The 16,134-nt window shown below is 55.4% G+C and overlaps 1 protein-coding gene across 1 annotated transcript; it reads right to left on the minus strand.

The window, feature by feature from the left end:
• On the minus strand, positions 1-16,128 carry ROBO3 (roundabout guidance receptor 3). Its single transcript, XM_008057834.2, has 28 exons — positions 15,900-16,128; positions 12,413-12,739; positions 11,955-12,112; positions 11,428-11,548; positions 11,194-11,332; positions 10,767-10,894; positions 10,358-10,482; positions 8,617-8,788; positions 8,093-8,298; positions 7,782-7,863; positions 7,313-7,478; positions 6,939-7,105; positions 6,219-6,340; positions 5,830-6,055; positions 5,507-5,628; positions 5,077-5,248; positions 4,742-4,927; positions 4,080-4,103; positions 3,953-3,995; positions 3,595-3,734; positions 3,100-3,294; positions 2,790-2,928; positions 2,423-2,635; positions 1,858-2,009; positions 1,627-1,737; positions 1,257-1,418; positions 605-789; positions 1-274 (listed from the first exon to the last, which is right to left on the minus strand). Exons 1-28 carry the CDS (start codon positions 16,057-16,059, stop codon positions 263-265), a joined length of 4,155 nt encoding a protein of 1,384 aa, XP_008056025.1. The 5' UTR covers positions 16,060-16,128; the 3' UTR covers positions 1-262.
• Positions 16,129-16,134: the final 6 nt, after the last annotated feature.

The raw sequence follows: 16,134 nt of genomic DNA on the forward strand, positions 1-16,134 counted from the left end.
TCTGATCAAACTCTTTTTATTGTTTTGGTTTTTTTTACAAACAGGTCTCAGAAAGAGATGAAAAGGAAAGAGCTGGCTCTCTGGCTTCTCAGCCAATGGAAGCTGTGGAAGCTGATGGGCTTCTGTGAGCCCCACACATCACTGCTGGGAGGGAAGAGACACCCATCCCTGCTCCTCTTTGCTCCCACCCTCCCTGACCATGGGAGGAACTCCTATTCTCATTCCCATGGAACCCCCAGTATTCTCATTGCCTCATCAAGGGTCATCTTGGTTCCTAGAGAGAGAAAGAGAGAGAGAGAGAGAGAGAGAGAGAGAGATGCTGTTTTATAAAGCCTTTGCCCAGAGCAAACAAGCCACAAGCTTGGTTCAGACTTCCTCCTGATCCAGTTCTCCTATGGGGAACCCAGGCTCCTCTATCATGTGCCATCTTGCTCTCACCCCTTGTCACTTCTTCTACAGGATTCCTCCCTCCCCTCACTCTCAGGATCCCCTCCTTTTGACACTCCTCTGCAAGCCCTTTTCTACCTTCCTGTTTTCAGTCAACGCCTGGCCCACCTTCCCTCATTCTGTCTGCCCTCATTCTTCCGTGATTTCTATTGATCACCTCTCGACGTTTCTGTCCTGGCCTTTGGCTCTGGCTCCGGCTCCGGCTCCGACTCCGGCCAGGGCCACGGGAGCCCCGAGAGCTGCTGGAGCCTCTGGAAGAGTTGCTGCCAGCTGTGGAACAGGTGCTTGTGCCCTGGCCCCGAGACAGGAAGCTTGGTTTGCTGAACGGGAGCCAGGCCTCTTCTGCAGCACAAGAGAGAAGGGCAGCCGGACCCAAGCCGGGAACAGAACATCACTGCCTGCCCACCTGGTCACCTTGGCCACAATCCCAGCTCTGGGAGAAAACTGATGAGCCGGCATGGGGGGCTGAGAAGAAGCAGAGTGCCCACCCAGCGCATGGCCTTGATATTAAGGTTCTCGGAACCCTGTGGGGAATTCCCAAGCAGAGGAAGCCTGGGGGACAGAGCATCCAGACCCCACTGGCCTCTCATCTGGACTTCAGTCCAGAGAAAGGACACGACTCGGGACTTCAGGCAATTGTGCTCAGAAAGAGCTAGAGAGGCAAGGGAGTCTTTGATGTGGATCAAACGCATGAACCCAACTGAAGGGAGGGGTAAGCTGGGCACCACCTGTCCTACTATTAGCCCCTAGTCCCAACACCCACCTTTCCCTGTGGCATCGGCCCTCCCGCCTGCCCTGGCCCTCCTTACCCTCTGGGTGGGGCCCCCGCTGGGCCCCTAGGGGCATGGCCTGTGCTGCTCTCCTCTCCCCACTGCGCTCCCGTTCCAAGGAGGATGTGCTGCCTGCTGCTCTCAGCCCCAAGGCCCAGCTTGCCTCTTCCTCTGGCGGTGGCAAGGGTGGTGGGGGCAAGTCTGAGGAGGCACCTGTTTTCAGCACAGTCTCCTGCCTCTCCTGATACAATCCTTTCTCCCACCTCCATTCCCTGGCACCTGGAGGCTGCCAATGAACAGCCCAAGACTTGGGGTTACCTACTCCCTCTTCCAGCCCCCAGAGCTCACCCTTGGTCTCCTGCCTGTCCTCCATGACTGTCACCACCTCCCAGGCCCATGCCCCTCTCACCTCCAGGACTGTGCTCCCTCCTATAGGGAAGAGCCTTGGGTTTCTTCCGAATTCGGGCACGGGGTCCTTGAAGTGGGGGAGTCATCTCCCCAGCCCCCTGCCGGGTTCTCCCTGTAGCATTAGGACATGGGGAAAGAGGTAAGGGAAAGAATCAGGAAAGGACCTGAGGGTGAAGGGGAAACAAGCACTGGCGGGGGGTAAGAGAGGCGAGTTGAGGTTCCACAGACTCACCTGGGGCACTGCTGGCTGTACTAGGGGCAGGGCTGGGGCTGAGGTGATGGGAGACTGTGGGGCCAGCGCCCAGGCCAGGAGGCCTCCCTTCATGGCTGCCCAGAGTGGGCTGGGATACACTGAGAGGGGAACTTGGTCCAAGGGGCACCCTCCTGCAATGACATAAGGCCCCAGCATTTGCTCCCCCCCACACAAACTAAGTGCCTACTATGTGCCAGGCACTGTGCTAGACACTCAGCCTAATACCCAGATGAACAAGACACAGTCCATCCACTACAAAGCCTCCCAAGTTAGGGAAGCATTCGGAGACCCATGTTTGAAATGTCTCAGGAAGCTTGCAAAGTCACTCTAACAGAGACAGTCTGAAGGGAGTGAGAGACTTTGTCAGCCTCTGCGTTCCTTCCCAAATCACACTTTGACCCTGACACAGCCCTGAGATCTATGTAGTCCAGATTCAGTCATCTATCCTCCCACCCATCCATCCATCCATCCATCCATCCAGTCATCCACTGAATAGATATGTACCAAGGGCTTGCAATGTGTGAAGTGCTCTATACCTCCCTACCTGGGCATCTGATGGAGATGGGATATGTCAGTGGGGGGCTGGGAAGGATCAGGAGGTGAGGGGGTAAGAGTGGCTGTGGACTGCTGTCCATAGGAGGATGTGGGAGAGGGGCATTCCCCTCGAGATGGAGCGACCAGACACCCTCCACTGGAGCTGCGCTCAGTCAGGTGGCTTCTCTCAGGCACTGGTGGACACCACTCCTCTGGCTCTGAACTGGGGGCAAAGAGAAGGAAGAGAAGGGAAGGACTGCATAGCCTCCATCCCTTCCTCTTGGCCTTCCTGTTGCTCTGCTGATGCCTCTGTGCCTCACCAAGAGCCCTGGGCTGGTCCCAGGTGTATGGGCCTCCACAACAGGGAGCATCCTTACCTGCCCTCCAGTTCTTCCTCAGGCCCCTCTAGGCAGCTCAGTTCACAGGAAGAGGGAGGTGGGGGCAGGGCTTCTGGCCAACTCAGAGAGGGCATCTGCACTGTTTTTCCCAGAAGTTTCACTTTGCCTCCCCTGGCTCCTATGGAGCATAGGATGGGGACACACCGAGAACAGGCAGGAAAGAGCCAGAGTTGAGACAACATATCAGAAGCAAGTGCCAAGCTAGGTGCCAGAGGGTCAAGCTGAAGGAGACTCTTAGGGGACACTCTGGTAAGGGCTAAAACAAGGGTGTCAGGAGTTGGAGTCATACCATTGTCCCCCTGGCTCCACTCTGGAGGAGCATATTGGTTCCAGGTGCCTGGATCCCCTGAGGGATGTTGGGGGAAACCCCCATGGAAGGTCTGCAGCTCCTCCCCAGCTGGGTCAATGGTGCTGTAGACAGGACCCTCGCCGGGAGCAGCCGTGCCCCGGGCCGTCTGAGCCAGGTATAGGGAGATTCCTGCTTCTGAGGAGGAGAAAGAGGGAGGCCCAGGGGAGGAGGCAAGGAGGCAGAGACAGGAAAACAGAGGACAATAGGAGAATACAGGGCAAAAGGAGATCCTACGGGATCAACTTCTTCCCCGACTCCGAACCTTACATCCCAAACCAGGGTAAAGGTCAAGACTGAGAGAGTGTCCGTAACTCACATCCTCTGCAAGGACTTAGCAATCTCAGGAAGACTGGGCCTCCCTTCGGTTTGCCCAAATAGGTTGAGAGACGTGTGCTGAGGCCCAAGTGTGCCCCTGAGGGAATTAGAACTCCTCACCATTGTAATATCTGTCGTCCGGGTCAGGATTGCTAGGGCAGCAGCTTCCCCTGGGTTCCTGGGCTGAGGGACTTCTAGATGGGTGGGGCCATGAGTCTGCCAGCCATGGGTAGGGGGCAGGGCCAAGGCCCATGGGTGGCCTGAGGGAGAGCAGGTGAACGTTGAGGATGGAAAGCCTGAAGAGGTCAGCAAAGGGACGGGAGGTGGCGGTTCTTGAGAGTCAAGGACTGTAATGATGGTGTTTTGGGTGCAAGGCAGTGCGAGACACTCAATATGGGAAGCAGTGAGGCCTGGAGAGGATGGAGAGTGGTCTCTCCCTGGAGGAAATTATCCTCAAAAGACAGGTCATGAGAATTACCTGGAACTGGCTCCAGAGAGGCCCTCTGAGTGTGGGAAGGACACTGGGGAAGATGAGGGGGAGAACGGGTGAGAGAAGAGCCCGTCCTGGGGAGGGTCTGAACCCCACTGGGGCAGAGATGGCTTACCTGCAGGTGTGTAGGCAAAAGAGGCTTCCAAAAAGAACCCGGGGGAGAAAGAAAAGGGGAAATGAGGAGAAGGATCAGACATACCCATGTGCTTGTCTACTGCTTGGCCCTGGTCCCAATTCCACCACTCGGGTCGCACCCTGGACCAATTTCATCCGAATTTCTGGGGATGGGACTCAGGTATCAGCATTTTTCTAAAGCTTCCCCAGTGATTTCTATATGTAGCCAGTCAAGACCGGAAACCACTGACCTCAGAGACCTCGGAAGCTCTCCAGAGACGTCCCTTACTAGGGAGTAGCAGAACTCAGCTCACCTCCTTCCAGCAGGCCCGGCTTTTCCATCCAGAACCCCGTCTCACTATTCACTGCCTGGGAACCTGACCACATCCCCTCATGCCAGGCTCCTTAGACTCGCCCCTTCTTTACTGAGACCCAGTTGCAAAGCCCACCCTCTTCTGGAGGCGTCAGCGGTACAAAACACCCTTCTCCCCAGATCCAGGACCCGCCCCCTCTTAGCCGGCTCTCTCCCCCGGTGCGTACCCTTCCCTCCCGACCCTGGCCGCGCTCGCGGAGCGGCGGAGCCCCGCCCTCCCCCTCGGGCCCGCCTCATTCCCTCCTGGCTCCGTCCCCTCCCAGGCCCGCGCCCCCAGGCCCGGCTCTCACCCGTGTAATGACTGAGCTCTTTGCGCTGCCTCCGGCGCCGGTAGAGGGCGGCGCAGAGCCCGAGCAGCAGTGCCCCGCAGGCGGCGCCGCTGCCCGCCAGGAAAGCCGGCTCCCGCAGCACCCTCGCCAGCCGCTCCGCCAGCCCGGGGCTCGCCTCCAGCCCCGGCTCCAGTTCCCGCGGGGATGCTGTGGGGGGGTCAGAGAAGTGAGGGGAGGAGAGGCCCGAAACCCAGGAGCTGGGAAAGGGCCGTTCCCGACCCCGCAGGCACAGCTCCCCCCGGGCCCGGTTCCTAAGGTCCCCCGCGCAGACCTCCCACGGCCACCTCCGGACTCACGCAGCTGCACCAGCACAGGGGCACTGGCCACGCCCACGCCAGCGCTGGTGGCCGCCGCCACGAGGGTTCTGTAGAGGAGACCGGGCAAGAGTCCCCGGAGCATCGCGGAACGTGCCCAGCCCGCCGCAGACCGGTTGAGGTGGAAGCGGCTCTCATTGCCCAGGCACCAGATCTAGGGAGACCGAGTCGCGGGTTTAGAGTCAGAAGTGGGATTCTGGCCCCACTGGGAAAATTGAGGCTCCAAGTGGTTTAGGGGGCTTCCACAGGCATATTCGAAGTGGAGATATCACTCCGAAACCTCTCCTCTCCTCTAACTTCATCTCAGCTCCAAAGTCAGCTCTCGGTTCCCTCCACTCTAGTCTTAGCCCCTAGGTCCTCCCTCTCCCTCCTGGCCGGGCCCTCCCAGTCGGTTCCTTCTCAAACCCTGTACCTGGTATTCTGTGATGACCCCATTTTGCTGAGAAGGGAGTGGAGGTTCCCAGGACACAGTGATACTGCTGTTGCCATCACCCCCCAAGGCCACTGCCACTCCCTGGGGGGGACCGCTGGGGGCTGGGCCAGGGTGGAGCATGGTGAGAAGGACACAAATAGTCATTGCAAGCTGCCCCTCCTGCCCCAACCTTCCTCCGTCCTGTTCCAGCATCTCAGAGAACCTCCTCACCTACTCACCTTTCTCTCCCCCCCTGCAAACTCCCATCCTCCCCCACATCCTCTTCCCTCCTGTCCATCTGTTAGCTCCGTGGCCCTCCTTACCCTCCTCGGGAATACTCTTGGTCACAAAGGGACTTTCAGCTCCCAGCCCCTCCTGGCCTTGGGCTTGCACCTTGATCTGGATTTGGGTCCCTGGGGGGAGTCCTCTTAGTACAGTACTTTGCTGGCCTTGGGTTTGTAGGTCCAGCACTGTCCAGCTTCCCCCATCATGGTCAGCTACTCTCCAAGACACCCGAAAACCGTGCACCAGTTGGACTGGACCATCCATCTGCAAGAGACAGGATGAGGCGTATCAGCAGGGGAGACTCTGGCCACACAGGTCCTCCAGGCCCCCCTCGACCCATGCCTCTTTCCCCAGTCCCTCATCTCCTACCCTCCCAAGCTCACTCTTGGAGGCCCTGCCCTTAGCCTCATCCCTATGTCACACTCACAGTCCAGGACACCTGCAGGGTCCGGGGCCCAAGGACTACAGGCTCCTGCACGCGCACAGCTACTTCAGCCAGTCCCCGTTGGCCTCTCCATGGATCCTCCACGGGCCTGGGCGGGCTGCTATCTGTTGACCAAAGAGCCCACTCAGCAGGCACCACGAGGGGCAGGGAGACAGGACTGAGAGAGTGCTTGTGCCCTACCTCTGCCCTCCCCATGGACTGTACCACTTAGTACTCCCAAGCACACCCCAGAGTCAGGAGGGGGCTGGTCAGGAGAACATCATCCAGAAGTGGGTCCAAGTGTCCAGCTAACATGAGTGTTCTTCCTGCATAACTGTTTATGCATCCTTTAAAGGCCTCAGTCCCTCATCTATAACATGAAGACGACACCTCTAGTCTTAATAATCTGTATTATCTATGAGTAATAGACTCAGAAGTGAGAAGCTTCCAAGATGAACTAAACCTCCCCTCACCCCCTGCACTCATTTCCTTCCCCTCCACTTATTCCCTCATTCCCTTCCCCTCTACTCATTCTCTCTTCCTCCCTCCTCTGTTGTCTCTATGAGAGGGAAACATGGGCCTCCTATTCCAAGCCAGGTCACCAGTATAGATCTGGCATAGCAGGAAAGAGCTCTGTGAACTGCCATGGTGTTATGATTTGGGGGAGGGGGTGCCCTATAACACTGCATGTCTTACCCATGAGCTCAGGGACTCTGACCTTACCCTGCGTGCGAACAGCCTCTGAGACAGGGCTGGGCTCACTGAGGCCCCAGGATCCCACAGCTCGCACCAGGAACAGGTAGATGGTATTGGGCTGCAGACCACTGACCGTGTGTGTCTCCAGCTGTACACCATCTGCCACTGTCCGCCATGTGTTGCCAGCTTCTTGGCTACAACAGGAAGGAGGTGACAGGGTTGTTTAAGCCAGGAACCCCCAACCTGTTTACTTCATCTCATTCATTCTCTATGGACCCCCACTACCTCCTCACCTTGGACGAGGATCCTGGAGAATTGCACCCCACAATAGCAAAGACCCTAAGGACATAGAATCACCTCCTTTTAACTCTCCAGGCTTGCATTCAAAACTTTCTCCATACCTGAAGGCCTCTATCACATATGAGGTGACTGTGGCCCCAGCCTGAGGATTGGGCTTCCAGGTCAGGGTAATGCTGTTCTTGGTGATCTCAGTGACCACTGGCTGAGAAGGAGGACCTGGAGGAGTCCTGGGTTCTGTAGGGGGGGCTGGTGATACTCCCCAGTCTTCTGCAATGGGAGGCCATCTTTAAGTAGAAGGATGGGGAAAGGATAATCCTAGTATAACCTGCTTCCTTCCCAGAGTAGCTGCGGAGCTCTGAGCAGAGGTGAAGATCAGAGGAAGACACAGTATGCTAACTCCAGCTCATGTCTGCCTCCCACAGGCACCACTTCTGTCCTCCTCATCCCACCACCATGGCCATGGCTTTTGGAAATTAAAATTAGTCCTGAGGTTTGGGGAGGTATTGACTATCTTTGAAGCAGGTTTGGAGGAAGGTGCTGTCAAAACAAAGGAAAAAAAAAAAAACTCACCATGAATCTTAAGCCAGCCACTCCATGTGGCCTCCCCTATGGAACTCTGGGCCACACAGCTGTAGAAACCCATGTTCATCTCCTGTAGGAGAGGGCAGAGCACTGGCAAATTGGGAGTGGAACAAGGTAAGGTGAGGAAGTAGAGGCGGGTAATAGAAAGGTGGGGATGGAGAGGATGTTGGACACTTTAGGTGGTTTGAGAGAACAGTGGGGTAGAAATGGGGTTGGAGGCCCAGTGGTTACTTCCTATCATTGGGAAGGTGAACTTGGTAGTCATTCTCAGTTACTGAGACCCCAGAGGTGACACTCACCTGCATGTTGGCTATGTATAGGGTACCATTGGCCATTAAGTTGAGCTGGCGGTCATCCCCCTGCAGCCACTGCCCATCCTTCTTCCACCGGACACTGGGTTGAGGGCTTCCGGTCACTCTGCATGGCAGCCACACAGAGGATCCAAGTGCCAGCGTCTGATTGGCTGGTCCCTGGAGGATGACAGGAGGCAGCCCATCCAAGGAAGCTGAGAGAAGAAGAACTTGGGCATCTCAGGGGAGGAATCTAGGGCCAGGCAACCAGCCCCTTGCCCTCATTCTCTAACTCTTCACTTTCCTCCCCATCCCACCACCCCCTGGGGCTTTGATAATCATCTGTGGTCTCTGTCTGGGACCAGCCATCTATTAGTGGCTTCAGCTGCTGGTTTCCAAACTTCAAGGATATGGTACAGGAACACACCCTTCCCCTTGTAGACATAATGGATGGAATTCAAGAGAAACAGATCTCTTTAGACTATTATTCCCTTCCAAGCCATGGATCCAGCCTTGTCTCCAAGGGCATGTACCTCCTTTGACCTCCAATAAGGCCTTGGCCAAGATGCTGCCAGCCACACTGACAGCCTGGCACACGTAGTAGCCAGCGTCCCCACTCTGCACTTCAGTGATGTTGAGCTGGCCTCTTGGAGAGACTGAGAAGCGCCCCAAAGGCTGACGTGACTGACTGGGGAAAAGCAGGACCTGAGGATCGCAAGGAACCAAGGTAGAGAATGAGCAGGCAGTTGGGCAGGAAGAGAGCTTGTTCCCATCAATCTTGGAATCCAGAGAATTCCTAGGGTTCTAGTTTATATTCTGCCCCAGTTAGTGATGTGACCTTGGACAAACTAGTTAAACTTATTCCAAAAAATCAGGGAATTTTATTAGACAATTTTGAAAGCTACTTCCCAGCTCTGTGACTTACTAGTTGGGAAACTCTGAGCAAGTTATCTACCCTGTCTGAACCCTAGCTTCCCCAAATGTGACTCTTAGTTATGAGGATTACATGAAGCAATCACATGAAAGTCTTCTAACATTGCATGATAAATGCCAAATACTTTCCCTTTCTTTCTGGCTTTCACATTTTTTCATTAGATAAATACATAGAAGATAGGAAAGCAGGTTTGATTCTCGGGATAAATGGCACCATGCCGAATACCTGTCTGATACTTACATGTACCTACTACCTTTGCCATTTTAATGATGTGAAAATCTAATTAAAATGCAACAGTACCAGGTATTAGAGAAGATGTTGGAAAACTGTGGCTGTAGATTTGGGATGAGGTAAGAGGTTGCCTGGTTTCCCAGGAGTAGGGTTAATTAGACTTATTTTATTTTACGTGATCCTGTTTTCTGTAGAAAGTTCCCTGTAGCAAAGTTCCCACCCTTCCTTTAGAGGGAGTTATTTATGCTGTAACTTTAGTTAATGTTCATTCCAGTTGTATTTTCTGGGAGTTGTTCACTAGGCTGAAGAGGGATGACCGTGAACTTCCCTTGTAGTAGTCCCTTGGCAGCTATTATGAGCTGCTATAAGTAGAAGAACAAGTAATTTTCTACCCTGGGTGACTTTGACTCAATATTCGGTTTCTAGAGCAGTAGGTTATATCCAAAAGCCAAGGTCCAAGGGACCTGGAGAAGGAGGAAACTAACTGAGTTTGCTACATTTTCAGGACAGCCTAGGCCAACATAGAAAGATTCTCCAAGAGATTACCATTCAGGACTGTTTCATTACACCTAAATATATTATCATTTATTTAAAAGTGTCCAATGGTCAGGCGCAGTGGCTCATATCTGCAATCCCAGCACTTTGGGAGGCAGAGGTGAGAGGATTGCTTGAACTCAGGAGTTTGAATCCAACCTGGGCAACTTTGCAAGACCTCATCTCTACAATAAAATTAAAAAATTAGCCAGGTGTGGTGGTATGTCCTTGTGGTTCCAGCAACTTGAAAGGCTGAGGGGGGTGGACTGCCTGAACCTGGCAGGTTGAGGCTGCAATAGCTGTGAGCTGTGCCACCACACTCTAGCCTGGGTGACAGAGTGAGACTGACTCAAAAAAGAAATGAAAAAAATAGAAAGTGTCCAATATGTTTCAGGCCTTTTATATTCATTATCTTATTTAATCCTCCTAAATAACCTGTAAGGGTTTCTGGGGGCCGGGGTAGGGCTACCAAAGGTAAAATAGAAGCTCGGGAGATAAGTTTGCAGAATATGGAGGGAGGGAGGCTGAGACGCAGAGGAAGGCTGGTGTGAAGTGCCTTGGAGATGGCCGCCTACCTGACTCCCCTCCTTCTGCCAGAAGATGGCAGGTGGAGGGTTTCCTTTGGTCTCACACTGGAAGGTCACACTGTCTCCAGGAGCTGCCATCTGGTCCTGGGGCTGGGTCACCAACTGAGGTGGGACTGGGAAGGGGAGTTGAGATAAAGGGACAGATGTCAGTGGCACTAAGAAGGGAGGCTGAGGGAACAGGAGAGAGAAGCCCAAGTTTAGCTTAAGTAGCAGCAGATATCCATGTCTTCTTGCTCAAGCCTGTTTAGCATCCTCCTCCTCCCTCTCCTTGAAGAAGTCTCAGGTGCCCCACCCACATCTGCTTTGCCCCTTCTCCCCCATCCTCCTCCACTCCAGCCCATTCTCCATCTTCCCTTATATCTTCCCCGTGGCAGGCAGTCCCAGGTAGGGCCCTCACCGTGAACACTGAGGGAGGCAGATGCTTCCACACGGCCCACGCTGTTCTCCGCCACACAGGTATATGTCCCCTCATCTTCAGCACTCACACGCCCAATCCAAAGGCTGTGATCACTCCGGATCTCATACCTGCTCCATTCCCCACCCCAGACTGGGTTGGTCACAGCTACAGACACCTTCTCTTTCCCCCAGTGCAGATGCCAGGGTCAGGTATGTAAAGACAAGGCAGGACTCAACAGGGATAGATGTTGGTACCCATGGACCCATGAATGGAGATAGGGATTGGATAGGACAGGGGCCACAGGCCCTGGGGAATAGATTGCTGTGTGCTCTCAAGTGAGAAGTTGCCTGTTTTCCAGTTTTCTAGGGCAGGGTGGGCTCCTGAGCTGGGTGGGTCTCCTTACAGGCAGGAAGAGTGGGCTTCTCACCTGCCCGTGGGCAGTTCTCCATCTTCCTTGCGCCAGCGTAGACGAGGTGGGGGATCCCCATGCACCTCACACAGGAAATTCACAGGCTCATCAGCCAGGACCACTTGATTCACTGGTTTACGCAGGAATGAGGGACGCTCTATGGAGTGGGAGTGGGAGAACAGTCAGGGGTCTGCATAGCTACTTACTCCCCAGGCTCCCCGCTCCCATAACTCCAAAGTTCCCTGTGCCTACCCAGTACCACAAGTTCAGCTGCCCCACTCTCCCGTTCTCCTGCCATGTTGGAAGCCACACACACATACATCCCTGCATCACTCTTGAGTGTATGTGACACCATCAGCTTCCCTCCACGGATCTGCAGAGTAATAATGGTAGCTTTGGTCCTTCAGAGCCAACAAAGTATATACGTGTGTGCATGTGTATAAAGCATATACATAAAGTGTATATATAGTATGTGTATATACGAGTATATACATATACAGTTTATATATGGTTTAGTTGATCCTCACAGCAAGCTGATAAAGACCAATGAAGTTGACCCACATAACAGGTAAGGAGTCCCTGGGACATCTTGTTCCCCACCTTTCTTTTTTATATCAATTTCATTTTTATCCCTCACTCAATGGCTGACCCAATAGTTGACTCAGTCTCTGACCAGCTGATGCCCTGATCCCAAATCTTCCACCTCATCACCTCTAAGACACTTAGATTCAGGCCTTCATCCTTTGGGTCCTGTCCCCAGCCGAGGCCCCGCCCCTCACCGTGATCCTTCCCTCCTCCTCCTTGACTCTTGTACTATCCTTCTTCCAAGACACGGAGGGCTCCGGGTGGCCGCGGGGGGGCACGCATTCCAGGACTGCTGGCTCCCCTACTGCCACCACCAGGTTCCCAGGAGACTGGCGGAAATCATCTCGAAGGACTGGAGAGACAGGGAGAATAAGCAGGCATTAGGTGGCATTACCGCGTGAGGACGCAAGGAGAGTGTTGCCTTGGGGAGAGGTTGAGCTTCACAGACCAGAACTCTCTCCCAGGTGCGAAAACACCAGGCTAGCGCCGGGTGTACTTCCTTCTCTGGCCGTGGTGCGGACATTGGAGACCAAATGGCACGATGCCAAAGGGAGAAGCTAAATGGGCTCCTTCCCTGGGGTTGTTCTGGGTCGGACTGCCCCGTGCCCTCCGGCCTCTGAGAGCAACCAGATGGCGACCACGGGACTCTCACCTGCCACTTCCAGCGAGGCGTTTCTACTGGCTGCTGCCCCCAGGTAGTTTCGAGCCACGCAAGTGTAGACACCCTCGTCCGGCCGCGCGCGGCGCCCGTGCACGATGCGCGGGAAGAAGAGGGCACCGCTGGGAAGCAGCAGGCGATGCGCGCGCGGGTCTTCGCGCGCAGTGGCCACGCGCGCCCCGTTCTTGTACCACTCGATGTTGGGTCGGGGTCGGCCCTCGGCGCGGCAGGGCAGCGTGGCCGGCTCGCCCCGGGAGACCAGTAGATCTGGTGGCTGCTCCACGATGCGCGGCATGGCGTCCTCCGGCCCGACTCGTGACCCTGGGGACGGGGGCGCAAGAGGTCAGGCCGGGCCTTTGGGGGAGAGATTGACGCTCCAGAGAGAAAGAACCCTCTGGTCGTCTCATCTCCTATGCTTCGTCTGCTAGAGCTCAGTCTCCGCCTGCCTGCCCTTGCCCACCCTGTCCCTCTGTAGGCTCCAATATCGCTTTATTGGCAGACGCTCCCACGCCCTTTAGTCGCCAGAGGAGAGGCCTACAGACAGGCGGATCGGTAGAGGAAACAGGACACAAACTCTTAGGGCGACTTTCTGGACGCCCTGAAGAGCCCCGCCTCCTCTCCCGCCAAGGTTCATTGAGAAGTGACTGGACCGCGGTTTGGTGCGTAGACAGCGCCCACGCCTCTAGCCCGGTGGTGTTCAGTCTCCCACCCGCACTGATTTGCGGATCGTCCTTGCCCAGTGAACGACCCTAGCGGTGCACCGGAGCCAACGCTTGGTTTTTCTTCTCCACGAGGTCCCTGTCGGTGAGATGGGGAATGTGGACCGGCTTTGGGTCCCTTAAGGAAAGACGCGAGCAGTAGGGCTCGGGGCTGAGACTAGAAGGGACTCCTAACCTGGACTCCATGGATAAGCACAGAGCCCTTCTTAACTGACACCCCAGGTGACCACGCTTCCGCTTCCCTGGGTCCCGTGAAGTCACAGGATTTGAACGCAAACGGTGGTGGAAAAGATAGTAAGGCTCCTTTCCCGGAGAGGTGCATAGTTTCAACAATTATTCTACTGGTTGATGTAGCCAAGAAAGGCTAAAAACCACGGGAAAGGGGACTTCTCTACTCCCCTAGTTCACCTGTCCGCAGTCTGCCCCTGCCTCTCGTTTGGACTACAGCCTTCTGCCCGTTTCCCCTTCTGCCGCGCGGTTTGGGATTCCAGAGGCCGGAGCCTGTCCGACTTCCACATCCTTAGCTCCCAGTCTCGCCTTCGGAAGTGGATCTGTAACCCTTGGCGGCCAATAGGTGCCGCTGCAGCCTCACGTCATCTGGTGTTACCAGGGTCTCCAGGCATGCTTTGCACCTCCCCCCACCCCTCCCATCCTGTTCCAAAATCCGTGGGGCCTTGTCACTTCCAGCCCGGGTGTGGGATTGGGATTCATTTCCCGCCCCTTCTCTTATAAGTTCTGGTGTAGACAAAGCTGGACGGGTTGATGTGTGCTGGCGCTGTCCTGGGGAGTTGAACTGGTTGGAGACAAGATCTGTTTCTCTCTCACTTGTCCCACATAAACGTGAAAGCTTAGTGAGACTCCTAGGGAAGATGTTGATAGGCTCATTTGGCCACCGGAGAAACAAATGTGTAGACTGGATGGTACCCTAAACGGTCACAAAAGCGGTATGAAGCAAAGCCTCAGCAATAACGGATCAAAGGAGGAATTGTCTCCCTCTCCTCCCTTCCCAGTGGAAATCTCTGCTTCTCAATCGCCTCCCTCTCATCCCAGTTCCAACTTGGGAGCACCCCATGGTGAATGCTGCCGGGTGGTTAAGAGCTCAGGTCTGGGCATTGAACCAATCAGGGCTGGAATCTCAGAATCTCCAAAAGGACTTGGGCATATTATTTAACTTCTCTGAGTCTCAGTTTCTTTATCTGTATAGCGGTGTAGTGATGGGGGTGTCACAAGACCGTAATGTAGGTAAAGCACTTGAGGGATAAATGTAGCTATTCTACCATTATTTAATGGCTCTTCCTCCCCAGCACACCCCAACTTATCTTCGCTCCTACGGTCTCCACCTGAATTGGATTCTACCAAGCCCCAATAGTCTTCCCCAGCCCCTTCATAGAGCCCTCAGGTGTAATGGAAATAGACTTTGATCCATTATTGCCGAGGCTTTGCTTCATACTGCTTTTGTGACCATTTAGGGTACCCTTCAGTCTATACATTTGTTTCTTCGGTGGCAAAATGTGACAATCAACTATCTACCTTCCCTAGGTACCTCGCTAAGTTTTCGAGTTTATGTGAGGCAAAGCATGATGAAAACACTCTGTAAAAGCGCTAGGTGAGCAGAGATGTGGGGTGCCAGCGAGGAGGGCTCTGTGCTTAACCTCCTGGGAACCTACGACGATCACGAGATTGGAGAATCCGGGCTCGTTTCCCATCCTCTTCCTTCCCCACTTCGTCCATATATAACACTCTCTTCTGGTCGGTCTTTTCCCCCTTATAATTCCTGTAGACACGGCTGCAGGCGCCCTTTCTCTGGAATTTCTCCCCTGTCATTCCTGGTCTCAGGAGATGCTTCGATAGCCGCCTAATGAATAGCTAATGACCATGCTAATGGGGCTCTGGGGCTCCTCCCCCAGCACCTGGAGTACCCCATGCATAAACACACACACACACATTTCCTGGGCCTCCTTTCTTGCCACCTTCGAGTCCCCAGCACAGTGCTCGCCCCTAGACTCGAATGGGTCGAGGTTGAGGGATGGGGGCGAGGAACACCTGAAGGGAACCACCCGCAAAGGCGTCTTAGAAAGCGGGAATTCCCGACGCGGCCGGCAGGGGGCGCGATGGGGCACCTCCCCAGGCTGGCGGCGGCCCACTGCCGCAGCTTCCCCGGGGTGCTAAGGGAGAGCGCGCTGTCTCAGTCATTTATTAATCACCGTAATTAGAGGTAATGACCTCACCGCCAGCGCCGCCCGCCCGCCGCCGCTCTGCCGCGGTGGGTCGGCTGCCAGTCCCGCCGCTAAGAGACAAACTTCTAAGTTTCTTTGAAATGATCGCCGCCCCTGCCCCCTCCGCAGCAAACACAGCCAGCCTGTTGGCTCCCTCGCCCTGGTCCTAAGCGAGTTCTTGGAAAACTTCAAGTCCCGAAGAAAGATTTGCCTGCCCACTTCTCTGCCCTCCCTGCGGGGGTTCAGGCTTGGCTCGGGACTTCCGGGCCCATGGCGCGCCTCGGGTCTCCTCACCTGGGGTGAGCGTGGGAGGTTGCTGGGGGAGGGGTGCGTGTAAACGACTCGGCAGCCATCGCCTCCCGCGGATGCCCCCGCTCAGGTGCACGAAGCTCCAGATTGTCCCTTATCCCCCACGACCCGGGGAGGCGCTGGGAGGCGCGGCTCGGCCCTGGTCCTCCGGGAGGAGCGCTTTCGCCTTCCCTCCACGCCGCCCTCTCCCCCCGCCCCCGCCCCGGGATCCGACGTCCCCAAGGGGCAGGGTCTCACCGTTGAGAGAGGGATCGCCGGGCGGCGGCAGGGTGTGGTTGAGCGTCGGCAGCGAGGAGTTGAAGCCCAAGAGCAGCTCGCTGGAGTTGGAGATGTCTCCAGCCAGAGAGTCCGCGAACAAGTTCATCTGCAGCAGCGTTTTGAGCAGGTAGCGCAGCATGGCTCGACCCAGCCGGGGCCGGGGCGGGGGGCTCGGGGCCCAGCCCCTGGGTCTGAGACCCGCGGGCTGGGAGCC

This window comes from Carlito syrichta, unplaced genomic scaffold (genome assembly GCF_000164805.1).
Source record: "Carlito syrichta isolate Samal-C Ts95f unplaced genomic scaffold, Tarsius_syrichta-2.0.1 Scaffold303139, whole genome shotgun sequence".
Taxonomy (NCBI): Eukaryota; Metazoa; Chordata; class Mammalia; order Primates; family Tarsiidae; genus Carlito; species Carlito syrichta.